The following is a 14415-nucleotide window of genomic DNA, read 5'->3' as shown; positions in this document are numbered from 1 at the left end:
ACTTTTACATTTTAAAATGGAAGGAAGGAAGGTGGGTTTAGGAAACTTTTTATTTTTCAATCACACTAAATTCATTATTAAGAGACAACATTTATTAATAACATTGTGGTGTCTACCCAAAGTTTTTAATGCATTAATAAGGATCCTTATTTATGGATATTTATTAATGAATTAAAACTTTTTAAATCAACAGAATAGGGATCTTAATATAGTTTTAAATTTTGCTTTTTTGTCTTATTGTGAGCTTTTTTCCACATATGTTTTTCATTAATATGTCTTTTAATTTTTACATAATATTTTATATTTATTTAGCTATTCCTCTGTTGTTGGACATTTCCTTCTTTTTGTTGTAAACAAGACTACAATAATAATCTTTGTACATGAACTTCTGACCATTTCCTTATGATAAGCAGGACTGGCTTTTTGTTGCTCAGTCTCAGTGGTCATTCTCATTCCTCATCGAAGCTGGCCTGTTAGCAGCATTTGGCAGAGCTGCTGGCCCCTCCTCCTCCTCCTTGAAACTCCTTTGTTCTACACACCTCACCTCTCCCTCGGGTTTCACTAGCCACTCTTCTGTACCTCCTTGTTCCCCAAACCTTAGTGTTGGATGCCCCAGAAATCAGCCCTTGGACCTCTTTTCTATCTACATCCACCCCTTGTTGCTCTCATTAAGTTTTGTGACTTTAAATCTCTCTGCATGGATAATTCCCAAATTTATACTGTTAGCCTGAATCTCTTCCCTGAATGCTAGATCAGATCGGTAGAGACAACTGACACTATACATCTCTGCTGGGATGTCAGATAGGCACTTCATACCTAACATGTTCAAAATAGCCCCCTAACTTTCTACCCCAAATCACTTCCAGCCACAGTATTCCCCATTTCAGCAAATGTCTCTCCTTCCCTCCAGTTTCTCAGACCAAAAAGCTTAGCATTATCCCAGACTCCCCTCTTTCCTCTACACCCTATTTCCAATCCATTAGCAACTTTAGTCAATCTAGACTGCTCCTCACATTTTCCAATGCTGCCACCTGGTGCAAGCCACCAGCATCGTTCACCTGGACACTGTAATGGCCTCTTAAGTGGTCTCCCTGCTTGTGCCAACTTCTCACATCTCTCTATTCACACAATAGCCAAGGAATCCTGTTAACATTTAAGGCTGCCTATGGCTTCCCCTCACATTGAGTAAAAGGCCCTGAATGCTCCAACCCCGTTTCCTCTGTGACTTCATTTCCAACCAATTTCCCCTTGCTTCCTCTGTCCCAGCCACATTGGCCTCCCTGCTATTCTACAGATATACCTGACAAACTCCTACCTCAGGGCCTTTGCACTCGCTGTTCTCTCTGCATAGAACTGTCCTCAACATGTATACATGGCTTGCTCCTTCATCTTCAAGTATATGATCAGATATCTCAGCGAGGCCTATTCCGATCACCCTATTTAAAACTGTCCTCCAGCATTCTCTGTGCTCCTTTCCTTGCTTTATGTTTGTAACACTTATCACTAACATAAGATATATTTTGCTTATTTATTCTGCTTATTGTCTGACTTATCCTCTAGAATGTAAACTTCACAAAGAAGTTTTGTCTGTTTTGTTTACTTCTGTGTCCCCAGAACCTAGAACAGGGCCTGGCAGATGGTAGATGCTCAGTAGCTAATTGTTGAATGAGTGAATGAGTAGGCAAGTGAACAGTGAGTAAATGCCTTTCTTGCAGCCCTATTTTTGCAGCTCCATTTCATCCCTCTTCCTGTGTGTCTGACACTGCCCAATCCTGGCCTGGCCCTGCTTATCTCTGACCTGCTTATCTTCTCTATTTCTTCTCTGCATTCCTTTGTCTCTCCTGACCTCTGACCACTTATCCTCAAAGATTACATTTTTAAAGCTCTGTCCTTCAGAGAGCTCTTCCATCCTCTTGGCTTTGACCATCACCAAATGCTGTTCTATCCCAGAGCCTTATCCGTCAAGTCCTCTTCCTGACCCTATGTGTCTTCAGTGGCCTTGGGTTTGATTTACTTTGACCCATTAGTTAAACTTGATGACTCTCTGGTTCCTCATCTATAAAAATGGGTCTTATTAAAATAGAAAACATGTAAGATAGCATTTATTATGTGCCAAGCACCACTGTTCCAAGCAAAATTATACACAGGTGGAAACTGCTATTATGCACATTTTACATGTGAGGAAAGAAAGGCACTGACTGGAGTTAAAAAACTTGAAGTAGTAAGAGGAGCTGATGTAAGCCCCAGAGGTTTGGCCCCAGAATTTGTGGTCTTAACCGTTATGCTAAACCGCCTCCCAGTACTCCCGTGGTGAACACAGATAGCATGAGATTTTATCTTATGGGGTAGTGAGGTTCTAAACTCAGCGAGTAGGGCAGAAGAATGTATATAGTCAAAATTAACTTTAAATCATGAACTCGCTCCTTAAGTATCCAGAGTTTAAAATCTCTCAATGAGCTCAATGTAGAATAGATTGCAGGTTTTTTTCCAAATGGACATTGGCTTGCATTTAGAAACCATGTTATCATGTTATGTAAATAAAGAGTCTGTACAGTGGAATTCAAGTAAGTGACTACAGCCAGCCTGTGTTGTCCTTAAGAGGGTCCTGTAAAAGAGAAGTTTCAGTTGGGAGTTAGAGAAAGGATGGTCGTTCTGTGATACTTAAATGAGATGGAGTCCAACTGTGCCTGGCACTTTACAGGCCATCAATAACCACTGGCTCTCTTTCCTTGCTTGCTGGGTCAGTGGCATTATACCAAATTCTCAGACATCCAGGTCTGCAACTTGGCATCATCTCACCAGTTCGGTCCTCTCTGCCTCTTTGATACAAACATCCACAGAATCTGGGGGCTTTTCCTCATGAAATGTACTTCTCCACATGTGCTTCTTTGAAGCCACTGCTGGAGGCCCAAGTCAGCTCCTGTCAAATTAGTGGGAACTAGAACCACAGAGTCTGGGTTTGTTTTCCTCGCTCCACAATTCCTGCCCCAGTTCATCCTGTCATCACTGCTAAGATCTCTTTTAAACACCGTGTCTATCACCTCACTCCTTCTTTCAGAAATCTTCACTTAGTTCCCCATTTCCTACTGATATCATATCTAAACTCTCCTGCTTGAGTTATTCTTTAAATACTCTACGACATAAACGATTATTTATTTTTATTAAGCTGTTTATTAACTAGCATTGCCAATTACTAGATTTTCTTTTTTTTTTTTTTTCATTTTTTTGGTCCTTTTTAGATTTTCAATTATGTATAATTAGATCGAGATTTAAGGCAGAAGTTAAAAGCAGATGGACTGAGGACTCAATCCAGCCTAGTAATGTATTTCACTTTTCATATATTTTTTAAATTGAGCCATCTTTTTCAAATAAAAATCCAGATTTCTTATTTCCCTTAAAAATGGGAAGATATGGGATACTGGGATGACACTTCCATGTCAAAAAACCTGGTTAGAGCTGAGAAGAGGTAGCCACTTTAGTGGGGACATGCTCTCTCCAGTATGTCAGAGTCCCCACCACTCTATTATACTATACTGGCTCCCTTGACTCACTGATGTCACCTGTCTGACCCTCATAGGCACTGCATCTGCAACCCCTTGTTTGCAGAAATTTTAAGAATGAGATAACTTCCTCACTCCTCATAAAGCAGCATTATTTAAGTCCTAGTTTTCTTCTGCTTAAAAGAGTGAACTCACTAAATTTCTTCAATGCCCTCTGTAATATGCTCCCGTCCTGTCATTCATTCAACAAACATTGGCTGAATGCCAGGGACTCTGCTGAACTGGTGATACAGATGACCAGGACAGAGTCCCATCTTCACTTAGACTCTGGGCTGACCTTTTTTATCAGGCTTCCGAACCGCAGGGTGAACTCTGCCAGCTAACGTCTGCTCCAACTAACAAAGGTGCATTTATTCATATCCCTGGTATCATTCCCCCACCCATGTTGTCAGCTTTTTCTCTGGACCTGTTGCAAATCACACCCAGCCTGAAAGGCTGCTTGAATCAGTAGGAGGGGTGGCAGTCAAGGGACAAGCTGAGAGATGTAGAGTAAATTATTCCCCAATTTGGCTTGATTTCTTTACTGTAAAGCACAGATTAGCAGTTCAGAGTCAGACTGCCTAGGACCAAATGACTTTGGCTAAGTGACTTAACATCTCTGAGCTTCAGTTTCCTCATCTGTAAAAAAGGATAAAAGGGTATATTTATCTCATAGGGTTGTTGGGAAAACTGAGTGATACAATCCATACAAAGGGCTTAGCACAGTGCCTGATGTTTAATTAGTGCTTAATACATGTCAGCTGATAGTATTATGACATTTTTTGCAACTCTAATCCCCCATTCCTCCGGGAGGCCTCCCTGTGTTAACTCCTTTGGGACTGCCCCTCCTTCAAACTCCTGCTGTCCCCTGCAATCAATTCTGTGATCGTGCAGTCTTGGGTACTGTTTTGTACAGGCCTGAGGGCTAGACCCTTGTCTTCTATTGCCTTGTATCAGTCTCCAGCACCTCATAGCAGGGGTTCGATCAGTGTTTGTTAAACTCTAGGTATCAATAAGGAACCAGTCATGCCTGCTGCAAAGGCTTCTGCCCTTCAGAGAGTGGCTGAGGCTACCAAGTCCTCAGCAGAGGGGGCCAGGACCAGCCCAAGGCCGGGTAAATGGGTTGGGTTATTCTTGGGCTGAGCATCAACTCTGCTCCTGGGGAGTCCAGAATAGGGTCTCCCTTCCCCTGGGCTTACTCATTTTCTAGAAAGGCAGGTGGAGATCTGGTTGTTCCCCTCTGTCCTAACAGGCACCCTTCATGGAGAGACAATTCCACATCATTCAGGAGGAGCAGGCCAGACTAAAGATGAGGTTGCAGGAGCTGCAGCAGCTGAAAAGGGAGTTCGAGAACTACCCCCAGGTAAGCTGGGAGAAGCAGTGTGGCTTGATAGAAAGCCGGGTGACTTCTTAGTTTCACTCTTAGCTCTGCCACTTCCTCACTGTGTGACCTTAAGTATGTTACTTAAACACAATACTCTGAACCTATTTTCTTATCTGTAAAGTGGAACTACCTACCTCGCAAGCTTGTGTGAGGACAAACTAAGATCTTGTACGTAAAGTGCCAGTACAGGTTTAACCTGCATGCGTCCACTCAATTATCCAGCTCTACTTGCAATAAATGTATTTGTCCCTGGCACTCAGTATCAATCACATGGAACTGGGGACACTTTCTTCCTGGGAGGGAGTGGAGAACTCTCCCACCCTTGAAGGCTGCATCAGCTTCCCCTCCCCCATCTCCAGGTCCCATTCCTAGTGCCTGAAGTCCCCCTCGTGTTCCAAGGACACATTCAGCAGGGCAGGGAAGTGCCCAGGTCTTTGGTTTCCAACTTACAGATCTGCTACCCTCTGCATGGGGGCTCTGCTCTGGTCACCTTCGATGACCCCAAGGGTGAGCTTTCTGGGAAAGCCTTGGGAGGGAGGCTGGGAGGCTTCCTAGAAGTGACCCTGCTCCCCCCACCCAGTGGCCAAGCAGGTGCTACAACAAAAGGAACATAAGATCGACCTGGAGGAATGCCATCTGCGGGTGCAGGTCCAGCCCTTGGAGCTGCCTGTGGTGACCACCATCCAGGTATAGAATGGCAGCGTCCTGGGACATGCAGGGGATGCTGTGCACCTGGGCATGGGGGAGTGTGGGAATGCCTGGGACTACTCCTTCTTATCTCCCCCTAGGTGTCCAGCCAGATAAGTAGGCAGAGAGTGCTGGTCAGTGGGTTTCCTGCCAAGCTCAGGCTGAGTGAGGAGGAGCTGCTGGATAAGCTGGAGATCTTCTTTGGGAAGACGAAGAATGGGGGTGGTGATGTGGAAATCCGGGAAATGCTGCACGGGGCTGTCATGCTGGGCTTTGCTAAGGATGAAGGTAAGGACCCCACTGGGGAGATTAAGGCAGATGCATCAGGCCCCAGGGAAGGAAAGCCCATGATGCTAAAGGTCCACTCCACCCTGTCCTCACAGTGGCCCAGCACCTGTGCCAGATTGGTGAGTTCACAGTGCCACTGGGTGGACAGCAGGTCCCTCTGAAAGTCTCTCCGTACATGAGTGCAGAGATTCAGAAGGCTGAGGTAAGTAGGAAGGTGCAGAATGGGGACTCGGCCAGGTCACCTGTCTTCTCTGCCAGAAACTTGCCCAAGGAAGGATCCAAGCCCCCAAACCCCACTGACCTACCCACTGCCAGCCTCTCCAGGCCTCCTGCCCCTCCCATGCTCCCATGGGCACTGCCTGCCCCAACCTCTGCCCTCAACTCCAGACTGTCGTGAGCCTTTGCTCATCTCCCGGCTCTTTTTCCAGATCGGATCCCAGCCAATGCCCCAGTCGGTGCTGGTGCTCAACATTCCCGATGTCCTGGATGGCCCGGAGATGCATGACATCTTGGAGATCCACTTCCAGAAGCCCACCCGTGGGGGAGGGGAGGTAGAGAGCCTGACATTCGTGCCCAAGGGACAGCGAGGCCTAGCGGTCTTCACCTCCGAGTCTGGCTAGATAGAAGCTTGCCCTTCTCATCACTCACTACTCCTCTGCCTAGGTTCTAAAACCAGGCTGGGGTCAGGTGCATGCAGATGAAAGAAGTCATGCTGGTCAATAGCAAGCAGGGACTCCTTGTTGTAAAACGCTGCCCTGGAACAGTAAAGGTGCCTGCACGGCGTGCTCTTTCTCATTTCACTTTTTGAAAGGAAACTTGGATTTGGGCATGGAAGAGGCTTGGGGGGAAGGTGGAAACCCTAATCCTCCACTATCAGCACTGGTCTTCCACCAGCTCACCTGCCCCACCACTCTCAGAAGCAACATCCAGGACCCAGGGTTTGGATTTTTATTGACACAAACACAAAGGCAGCTTCGGTAATGGGGTGGGGTACACAAAAGCAGAAGTCGCACTTCATACCATTTAGGCCTCATTTAGACAAAGAGGCCGAGCCCCTCCCACCCTCCTCCCGTTGGCATTGGTCTGGGCAGTAACCTCCCTAATTCCAGCTCAGAGAAAAGAGGGAGATACACCCCTACTCCAGAAAGTCCCCCCTTTGGTTCTAGTAGCCCAAGTTCTACACCCCCCCTTACTCCCCTGCTCCATCTCCCCACCCATGTAAACGAAGTTTGGGGCTGAGTCTGAAAAGCTGCCTCCCTGCTCTGAGAAGGCAGGGGGCCTTCCATGACTGTGTGGGGATGTGCTTTAATTTTTAATTTGGTCCCAAGATAAGAAATAGATAGCATTGCCTCCCAGAGCTCTGGCTGGTAAATATCACACTTATCTGCAAGGCTGAGAAAGCTTCCCCACCTTTCTCCTCAACCACCTATAGAGAACTGACAGCCCCAGAGACAGGACATGGCACAGACCCCAGGTGGTTACGGGCTGGCCTCCCATCCATTGGCACACACAGATTTTTGGTAGTGTTGTGGGACTGGGGAGCAGCAAAACCCCAGCTCCACCAGAACAAGGAAGGCACTGGGGAGTACAGGAGTAGAGAAGGTGTGAGACAGGGACCCCCCACACACACACATACACAAGCACAAGTTTTCCATTGCTAAGGCACTGAGAACAAATCCAGAGAACTCAGTGAAGGAAGGGGGGCTCCGTGTCCCTCCCACAGAGTCATGACCTAGGGGAGCAGGTTCCTGCCCTTGTTGTAAGAGACAACCTTGGTTAAGAGTAGCAGTAAACCTAGAGGTGGAAGAAGCCCAATTGTGCTTAAGAACTTGGGGACAAGAGGATGAGGCCATGCAGTGAGGCAAGGGAGTTCAGAGGTGGGCACTGGCCGGCTCGGGTTGAAGGGACATGCTGGACTCACACAGATTGGCCCCATATCCTGAGCTGACATTTCACTTCTTTGGGGAGGTGGTGGGGCAGAAGCAGGAGGGGAGATGAGGCAGAGGCGGAAGCACGCAGAACAAGATGGGAAGGGACTGGCTAGCCTTGGCACAAAAGCAGCACAGCAGGCCCGGGGGAAAGGGTGGGGTCAGGAAGCAGCCGGCCTCCCTCTAACCCTCCCTGTCCCCTTGGCAGGGCCCAGACATCCAAGTGGTCACTTCCCAACCTCTTCATAGGGAAGGAAGGAGGGAGGGGGCAGCCCTGACTAAAGAGAAAGAACAGGATGGGGGAAGAGGTCATCACCACGGAGACAGTTGGGGGAGAGAGGGCAGAGCATTATGGTAGAGGATAAATTCAAGGGTCTGCTGGCCAGCAGAATGCGGCTTCCCAGCTTCTCTCTTCCCGGGTCCCGAGGGTCTCCCAGCCCCCGCCCTAGTTCTCCTTCTCTGGCCCAGGCACCAGGATGACTTTGCCCACATTCTTCTTCTCTTGCAACTGCCTCATGGCATCCGCCACCTGGAGAAGAAGACAAGACTGCTCCCAGTGCCATCCAGCCCCTCTAGAGAGCCAGCCTAAAGGAGGAATTCTACCCCTGGGACCCCAGCCTTCACAGGTTCAGGTCCTACCCAGGCCATCCCTGCAGAGCCATCACACACTCACCTTCTCGAAGGGCCACACGGAGTCAATGTGGGGTTTGATGTGGCCCTGGTTGTACAGAGCCAGGAGGCGGGCCACCACACCACTGACCAACTCCCCCTCATCATTCAGGGAGGCCAGGTAGAAGCCACACACAGCCCGGTTGGCTGGTAGCAGCTGCAGAGCTGTCACACTGAACTGATTCCACCATGTGCGTGCCAAGGCCATCAGGTTCCGCTTGGGGCCTGTCAGCATGTTGGCCATTCCTGAGAGACAAGGAGACAGTCTGTGAATCCAGGTGCCAGACGCATCCCTGTGTGTCCAGATCCATGCTCATTTGCCCACTGCAGGCCCCTTATAATTATCCACACCAGTGCCAGGGAGTGACAAGATAATCCCCCACATTCAGGCTACCAGGCCCAAAAGGACTCCAGGTGACTTGAAAATGCTTCTAATCTTTGTTTATTTTTGTGTGATATATATTTTTAAATGGAAATGAAGTTTGCCCAAGAATCTCAGGAGGGTAAAACAGAAGGCAGACTGGTTGATTTTGCATCAGGAATAATTCCCAAACAGGAACACAGAAAGAACACAGAATTTATTATGACTTGCATGCAAGGCTGTAAAAACAGAATGAATTATGACTTGCATGCAAGGCTGTAAAAACAGTAGCTGTGCCCAGGCAGCAGCAATCTGAATGCAACACCCAGGCCCTGACACTAGAGCACCTGAGTCCCTGCCCCTTCTTCACTCAAAAGCCCTAGGCCCCTATATCCCACCCTGCTTCTCCTAAGTCCTCTCCATTCTGGCCCCCTGACTTACCATAGATGACCACTCTGCCCATTGGTTTGAGGAGGTTATAGCCCTTGGCAGTATCTGACCCACCTAAAGGGTCCATGACGATGTCCACTCCTGTCATAGAGTAAGGGGGCCCAGAAACAACATTAGAAGCCACTAATCTGGAGACCCTCTCCCTACCTCATGCTACCCTACCCCTTCCCATACCCTGACCCCACCTTTGGGGGAGATCTTCTTGATCTCATCTGCATAGTCAGTCGTATGGTAGTCAATGGGGTATGTGACCCCATTCTCCCTCAGCACCTCGTGTTTGCTGGCCGAGGCCGTTCCGAACACTGTCACATTCTCCACTGTACGGCACAGCTGCAAGGCAGCCATACCCACACCCCCTGCAACAAGACACTTTCGTAAGGAGAGGACAGGATATAGAGTCACCCAGCCACCACTCTCCATTTTTGCCTCTCAAGGACCCAGACCATCACCTTCAGTTTGCCTGGGCTCCTTTGGAGGCTTTCTCCCCTAATCCCATGTCCAATTTCTATGACTGAGGATTGGGGGGAGGGTGGCTGGCAAGAAAGGGATGCTGGGTGAGGGTATGTTGCTATGGATAGCACATCAGGCTGGACCTGATGCCTGAAAGTTGCCACGGCAACAATATTGCAGAGGCCTCTGGGCGCCATAGGCCAAGGCAGCCTGTTGTTGCCATGACAGCAGTCGAGATCTGCTGCAGGGAAGGGGCCTAGAAGGAAATCTAGGTGGGGTAAGGAGTGGGGATGAAGGGAAGGAGCCTGTCACCTGCAGCCATGTGTACCAAGACACTGTGGCCAGGCTGTAGGTTGCCGAAGTCAAAAAGGACCATGTAGGCTGTGATGTAATTGACCAGCAAAGCAGCAGCTTCCTCAAAGGTCATGGTCTCAGGCATAAGGTAGGTGTTGGTTGAGGGCACAGTCACCTCCTCCTGCCACATGCCTGACCGGATAAACACCATCACCCGGTCCCCTACCTTGAAGAATGGAAGAAAAGCATGATTTAGTCACTCATTCACTCACCCATTAGCAATGTGAGACCTTCCGTTATGTACAAGGCCCTCTTTCTGGTAATGCAGTAACAGCAGAAGCAGCAGTAGTAGTCATAGTAATAAAAATAATGTCATCAAAAACAATAACTTACCTTTATTGAGTGCTTACCAAGGTACAGGCCCTATTATAAGTGATTTATATATGAAGGCTCAACTAATCCTTATGACTGCTCTTTGAGGTAGATCCTATCTTTATCTCCATTTTACAGATGTTAGACTTTACAATTGTGTAAGGTCCCTGATGCAAGAAGCTTACATTTAAGGCAGTATGAAGTATTGTTGAAGAGATCAAACTGCTTCTGTTTTAAAAAAAATGGGTTCTACTGTTTACTGACAGTATGACCTCGGGCCAATAAAAAATTACTTAACTTTTTGAGCCCCAGTTTTCCTATCTATAAAATAGGGCAGTTATGAAGATTAAGTGGCAAAAAAATCATTCAGTGATTTTTTTTTTTAGCCCAATGTTAGCCACATAGTAGGCACTTAGTATGTTTAGCTAATAATAATGATAACAAATAGTGACAGTAACAATAGCAAGGAGGGGAGATCACTAATCCAGTGACTGAAGTAAGAGGGAGTATGTGGTACGTGCCATATCACCGCACAGGTAAAGGTCTCTGAGCAGTTAGAGTTGGGTGTGGTCACTTCAGAAGTATCTGAGCCAGCATTGGGGACCAAGAAGACACCTTCACCCAGAGATGGGGGAAGGGTGGTGGACAAGGAGAGCCACACAATCCCACCCACCAGGAAAAGATATTTTCCTCACTCTCAGCAACCTGCAGGTGAGCCTCCTTATAGGAGAGAAAGGGAGAAAACAGAACCCTTCCTCGCAGCTTAGCAACTGGAGTCAAGGGGAGGACGGGGAAAGGGGGCCGTCTCAGGAGAAAGGCAGGCCTGTCCTCCCTCTCTGAAGAGCACAGAGAGGGAGGTTTGAGTGCTGTTCTGGGACAATCCGGGTCCGTCTTGGTTCCTGCCAGGAATGATGGGAATTCTGTATACTAACCAGACTTGGGATCCATGAAGAAGGAGGATGGGACTCCCCTACACACCCTTTTTCATGTCCTCAAGGCCCCACACTCCACTGAGGAAGACTTCTCAGGGTAGGCTGGGATCTTTCCCTGTAAGCACTGGTCTGAGATGAGGTCTAGGGAATGGAAGCATTCTACCCCAGGACTCAGGACTAGCAGGCTCGGCAATCACCCTGGAAGCCTGGGAAAAATGCAGTGGTCAGTCTGGGTGGTGGCCAGGCCCAGATCTGGCCCAGAACAAGGCTCACCACTTACCCAGGTTAATGCCCACCCCTCAGCCCATCACAGAGCAGGGTCAGCCCTGGAATACTGGGAGGCAGAGAGGGCTCTCCCCAGAAAATCCAGCCTCTTACAATCAGATTCTTGCCCTGGACAGGATATCCTGTATTTACCAAGCGGAAAGTGTGGGGAGGAGAGGTTAGGTGGGTGGCCTTGAGCAGTAACTCCCCCCACCAAAAAGAAAAAAATAAAAAATTCCTCGTAGCACCTTCTCAAGAGTAGGATTATTTAGAAGTCAGTGGAAAGGGTGAGGCCAGAGCTGAATTCAGAAAAAAAGCCCCTTAAAGAGATGTTCGCATGTACAAAAAAAATCCAAGAATTCCAGCTCTGAGATCTGGAACAGACAGGTCAGGTAAGAAGAAGGCTGCATCTTAAGAGCCTCTCTTGCAGGGACCTGATTTGAAAGGAAACCCCTCAACAAATGACGTGCAAAGGCTCACCCAAAGTTTCTCAAAAAGTTGGTCATTTGGAACTCTCTGGTGTCCAGGGTTGTGGCCAAGATTACTGATAAACGAAAAAGAGAAACAGCCTGGCAGAGCTGGGCCAACCTGCTCCCAGTGCCACATCCCCAACCCCAGACCAAACGGGCAATGCCGGGGTTTCTGAGAGTCCTCCACAAGGAAGGCAGAAGCGGGTTCTGACCGCCGGAACGTTCCCAAGGGCACACCCGGGGTCGTGGCCCTACAGCAGAGTCACCGGAGGAGGAGATATTGCAGTCACGGGAGGCAGAGTCCAAGACAAAGATTCAGAGACCCAATCTTTCCCTCTCCTCGTGCCTCCCTCCCGCCATCCCCCAAATCAGACTGGCAGTGTAGAGCGGGTGGAGGGGTGGCGGCAGTCTCCCTTTCCTTCAAGATGGGCGTGTCTCGTCTCTTGGCCCTGCTCTGGGAGGGGCCGCCTCACACCCCAACAGACCACGGGGCTGCATGTGACTAGGGCTCTGGCACCGCCATACGCCCCCGCCAAACCCCGAATACATAGCTCCTCAAGCTCCCTCGGGGAAAGAGGCACAACCGTCATTCAGGTTCAGAGACCACAATTACCTGGGGAGTATTTGGCGGGTAGGGGTACAGGTGTGGTTTTTCTGGGGATTGGGGTGGGGTGTAGGCCATTGTACGCATGCGCGTGGGAAGCCTTATTGTTTTCCCCCACACACCCACCATCGCAGCTTCTGGGCGGCGGCCACAGTTAAAAATGGTTGAGGAAGGGGCGATAACTCTGTCTCTACCCCCACCCTCAAATATAAATCCAGTTCTCCATGAGCCTCAGAACCAGGCTGCTTTTCAACGCTTTCTATACCCGTCAAACTCAGACCGTGCCACATTCCTCAGCCCTGCCACACCCCTGGCACCCTCTCACTCCTGCCCCAATGCCGCTTGGCCTGCGCAGCCTCTCCCTGCCCTGCCCTGGCCCGCTCACCATACGGTCATTGACGCCCTCGCCCACCGCGATCACGACTCCCGCGCCTTCCATGCCCGGAGTGAGGGGCGGCGGCGGCAGCCTGTCATGCAGCCCCTGCCGAGCCAGAAGGTCAGAGAAGTTGAGCCCGCAGGCTCGAACGCGCAACGTCAGATGGCCGGGCCCAGGGGCCGGGGGCGCGGCCGGCCGGGTCTGCAGCTTCAGCTTGTCGTAGCCTCCGAATCCTGTGAGCACCAGGCAACGCAACTGCGGAGGCGACGCGGCGGCGGCCTCCTCGGAGGCCTTGGGTGGCTGGGCATCGCTGGCTGCTTTGCCATCCGGGGGCTGCGAAGAGGCGTCTTCTCCGGCCCCAGCCTCGGCCGCCGCCACCACGACGGCTGCCTCTGCTACTTCTCTCTCGGCTGACATGGCTGGGAATCCTGACGTGCGCACACAGGAGGATCGAGTATGCACAGCTGGGGAGGGCGGGGCACACGTCAGGACGAGCGGCCGCCAGGCTTTTTTTTTTTGCGCCAGGCCGGGGGCGGGGCCTGGCTCGCTCACTTAAAGGGCCAGAGCCACAGCGCGGTAGCTGCAGTCGCGCGAAAAGCGGTCACAGGGAACATCTGGGGACAGACACGCGCAAGGGCCTTCTTGGGGTCTTGCAGATCGCGATTTAATTAATTAATTTATTTGTTCATAATAAACCTTATGCAAGTTAAAAAAAATATGTCGAAGGGCAGTCTGAAGGACGATCCCAAAACTTGAGCTGACATCAGATTTGGGGAGCCAGCCACCTGTGGACCGGAACCCAACCAAGTTGTTCTTCAGGCTCTGGCTCTACCCATGTGTGACTCATTCCATGTAGTCTAGCACTGGCAAACTTGAAGAAGAGAGATCGAGTCTTTAAAGTTTTCCATCTGATTTTGTTCGTTAAAGTTCTGTGCCTCGATTTTCCTTTCTGTAAAATGGAAAATAATGATGTCGCTTGGCGAAGTGTAAAGAAAATTAAATCACGTATCCTCGATTTAAAGAAGAGCTTTTAAAAGATACCATTCCAATGCAAATCACTGATTCTGAATCAAGCCTGAAATGACTTTGGAGCTTGTCTCTGGCTCCAGCTGTCACTCTGGGCAGTTCTACCTGCCTCTTTTTCCTCCCCATCTCTGTCTCTCCGAAGTATCCACCAGAAGACGCAGCTCCCCAAAAACTTTTCACCTTGCTTTTGGCTGGAGAAACTCATTTCTGCTTCCCTGCTAATCCAAGCCCGTCGTTAAATCACCAAGCCCCAGACTAGGCCTTCCGTTGCCATGGGGACAGAAAGCCTTGACGTAACCATTGTCCTGGTGGGTGTGTTGG

At 49.4% G+C, this 14415-nt stretch overlaps 2 protein-coding genes across 2 annotated transcripts in view; one reads left to right on the top strand and one right to left on the bottom strand.

Moving 5' to 3' along the window:
- IFI35 (interferon induced protein 35) overlaps positions 1-6693 on the top strand; it is an 8019-nt gene extending 1326 nt beyond the window's left edge. The window contains exons 2-7 of the mRNA XM_006924567.3: positions 4792-4902; positions 5283-5430; positions 5504-5610; positions 5712-5898; positions 5994-6100; positions 6327-6693. Coding sequence (XP_006924629.1) covers positions 4792-4902; positions 5283-5430; positions 5504-5610; positions 5712-5898; positions 5994-6100; positions 6327-6518 — 852 coding nt within the window. The 3' untranslated portion in view covers positions 6519-6693. The remainder of the gene's footprint in view (positions 1-4791; positions 4903-5282; positions 5431-5503; positions 5611-5711; positions 5899-5993; positions 6101-6326) is intronic.
- Positions 6694-6832: 139 nt separating this feature from the next.
- Positions 6833-13485, bottom strand: VAT1 (vesicle amine transport 1). Its single transcript, XM_006924566.3, has 6 exons — positions 13078-13485; positions 10069-10276; positions 9492-9662; positions 9298-9387; positions 8500-8741; positions 6833-8355 (listed from the first exon to the last, which is right to left on the bottom strand). Exons 1-6 carry the CDS (start codon positions 13483-13485, stop codon positions 8272-8274), a joined length of 1203 nt encoding a protein of 400 aa, XP_006924628.1. The 3' UTR covers positions 6833-8271.
- Between the last annotated feature and the right edge of the window lie 930 nt (positions 13486-14415).

This window comes from Pteropus alecto, unplaced genomic scaffold (genome assembly GCF_000325575.1).
Source record: "Pteropus alecto unplaced genomic scaffold, ASM32557v1 scaffold98, whole genome shotgun sequence".
Classification (NCBI taxonomy): domain Eukaryota; kingdom Metazoa; phylum Chordata; class Mammalia; order Chiroptera; family Pteropodidae; genus Pteropus; species Pteropus alecto.
The sequence above is the reverse complement of the archived record's forward strand: the minus strand, read 5'-3'. Positions and strand labels throughout refer to the sequence as shown.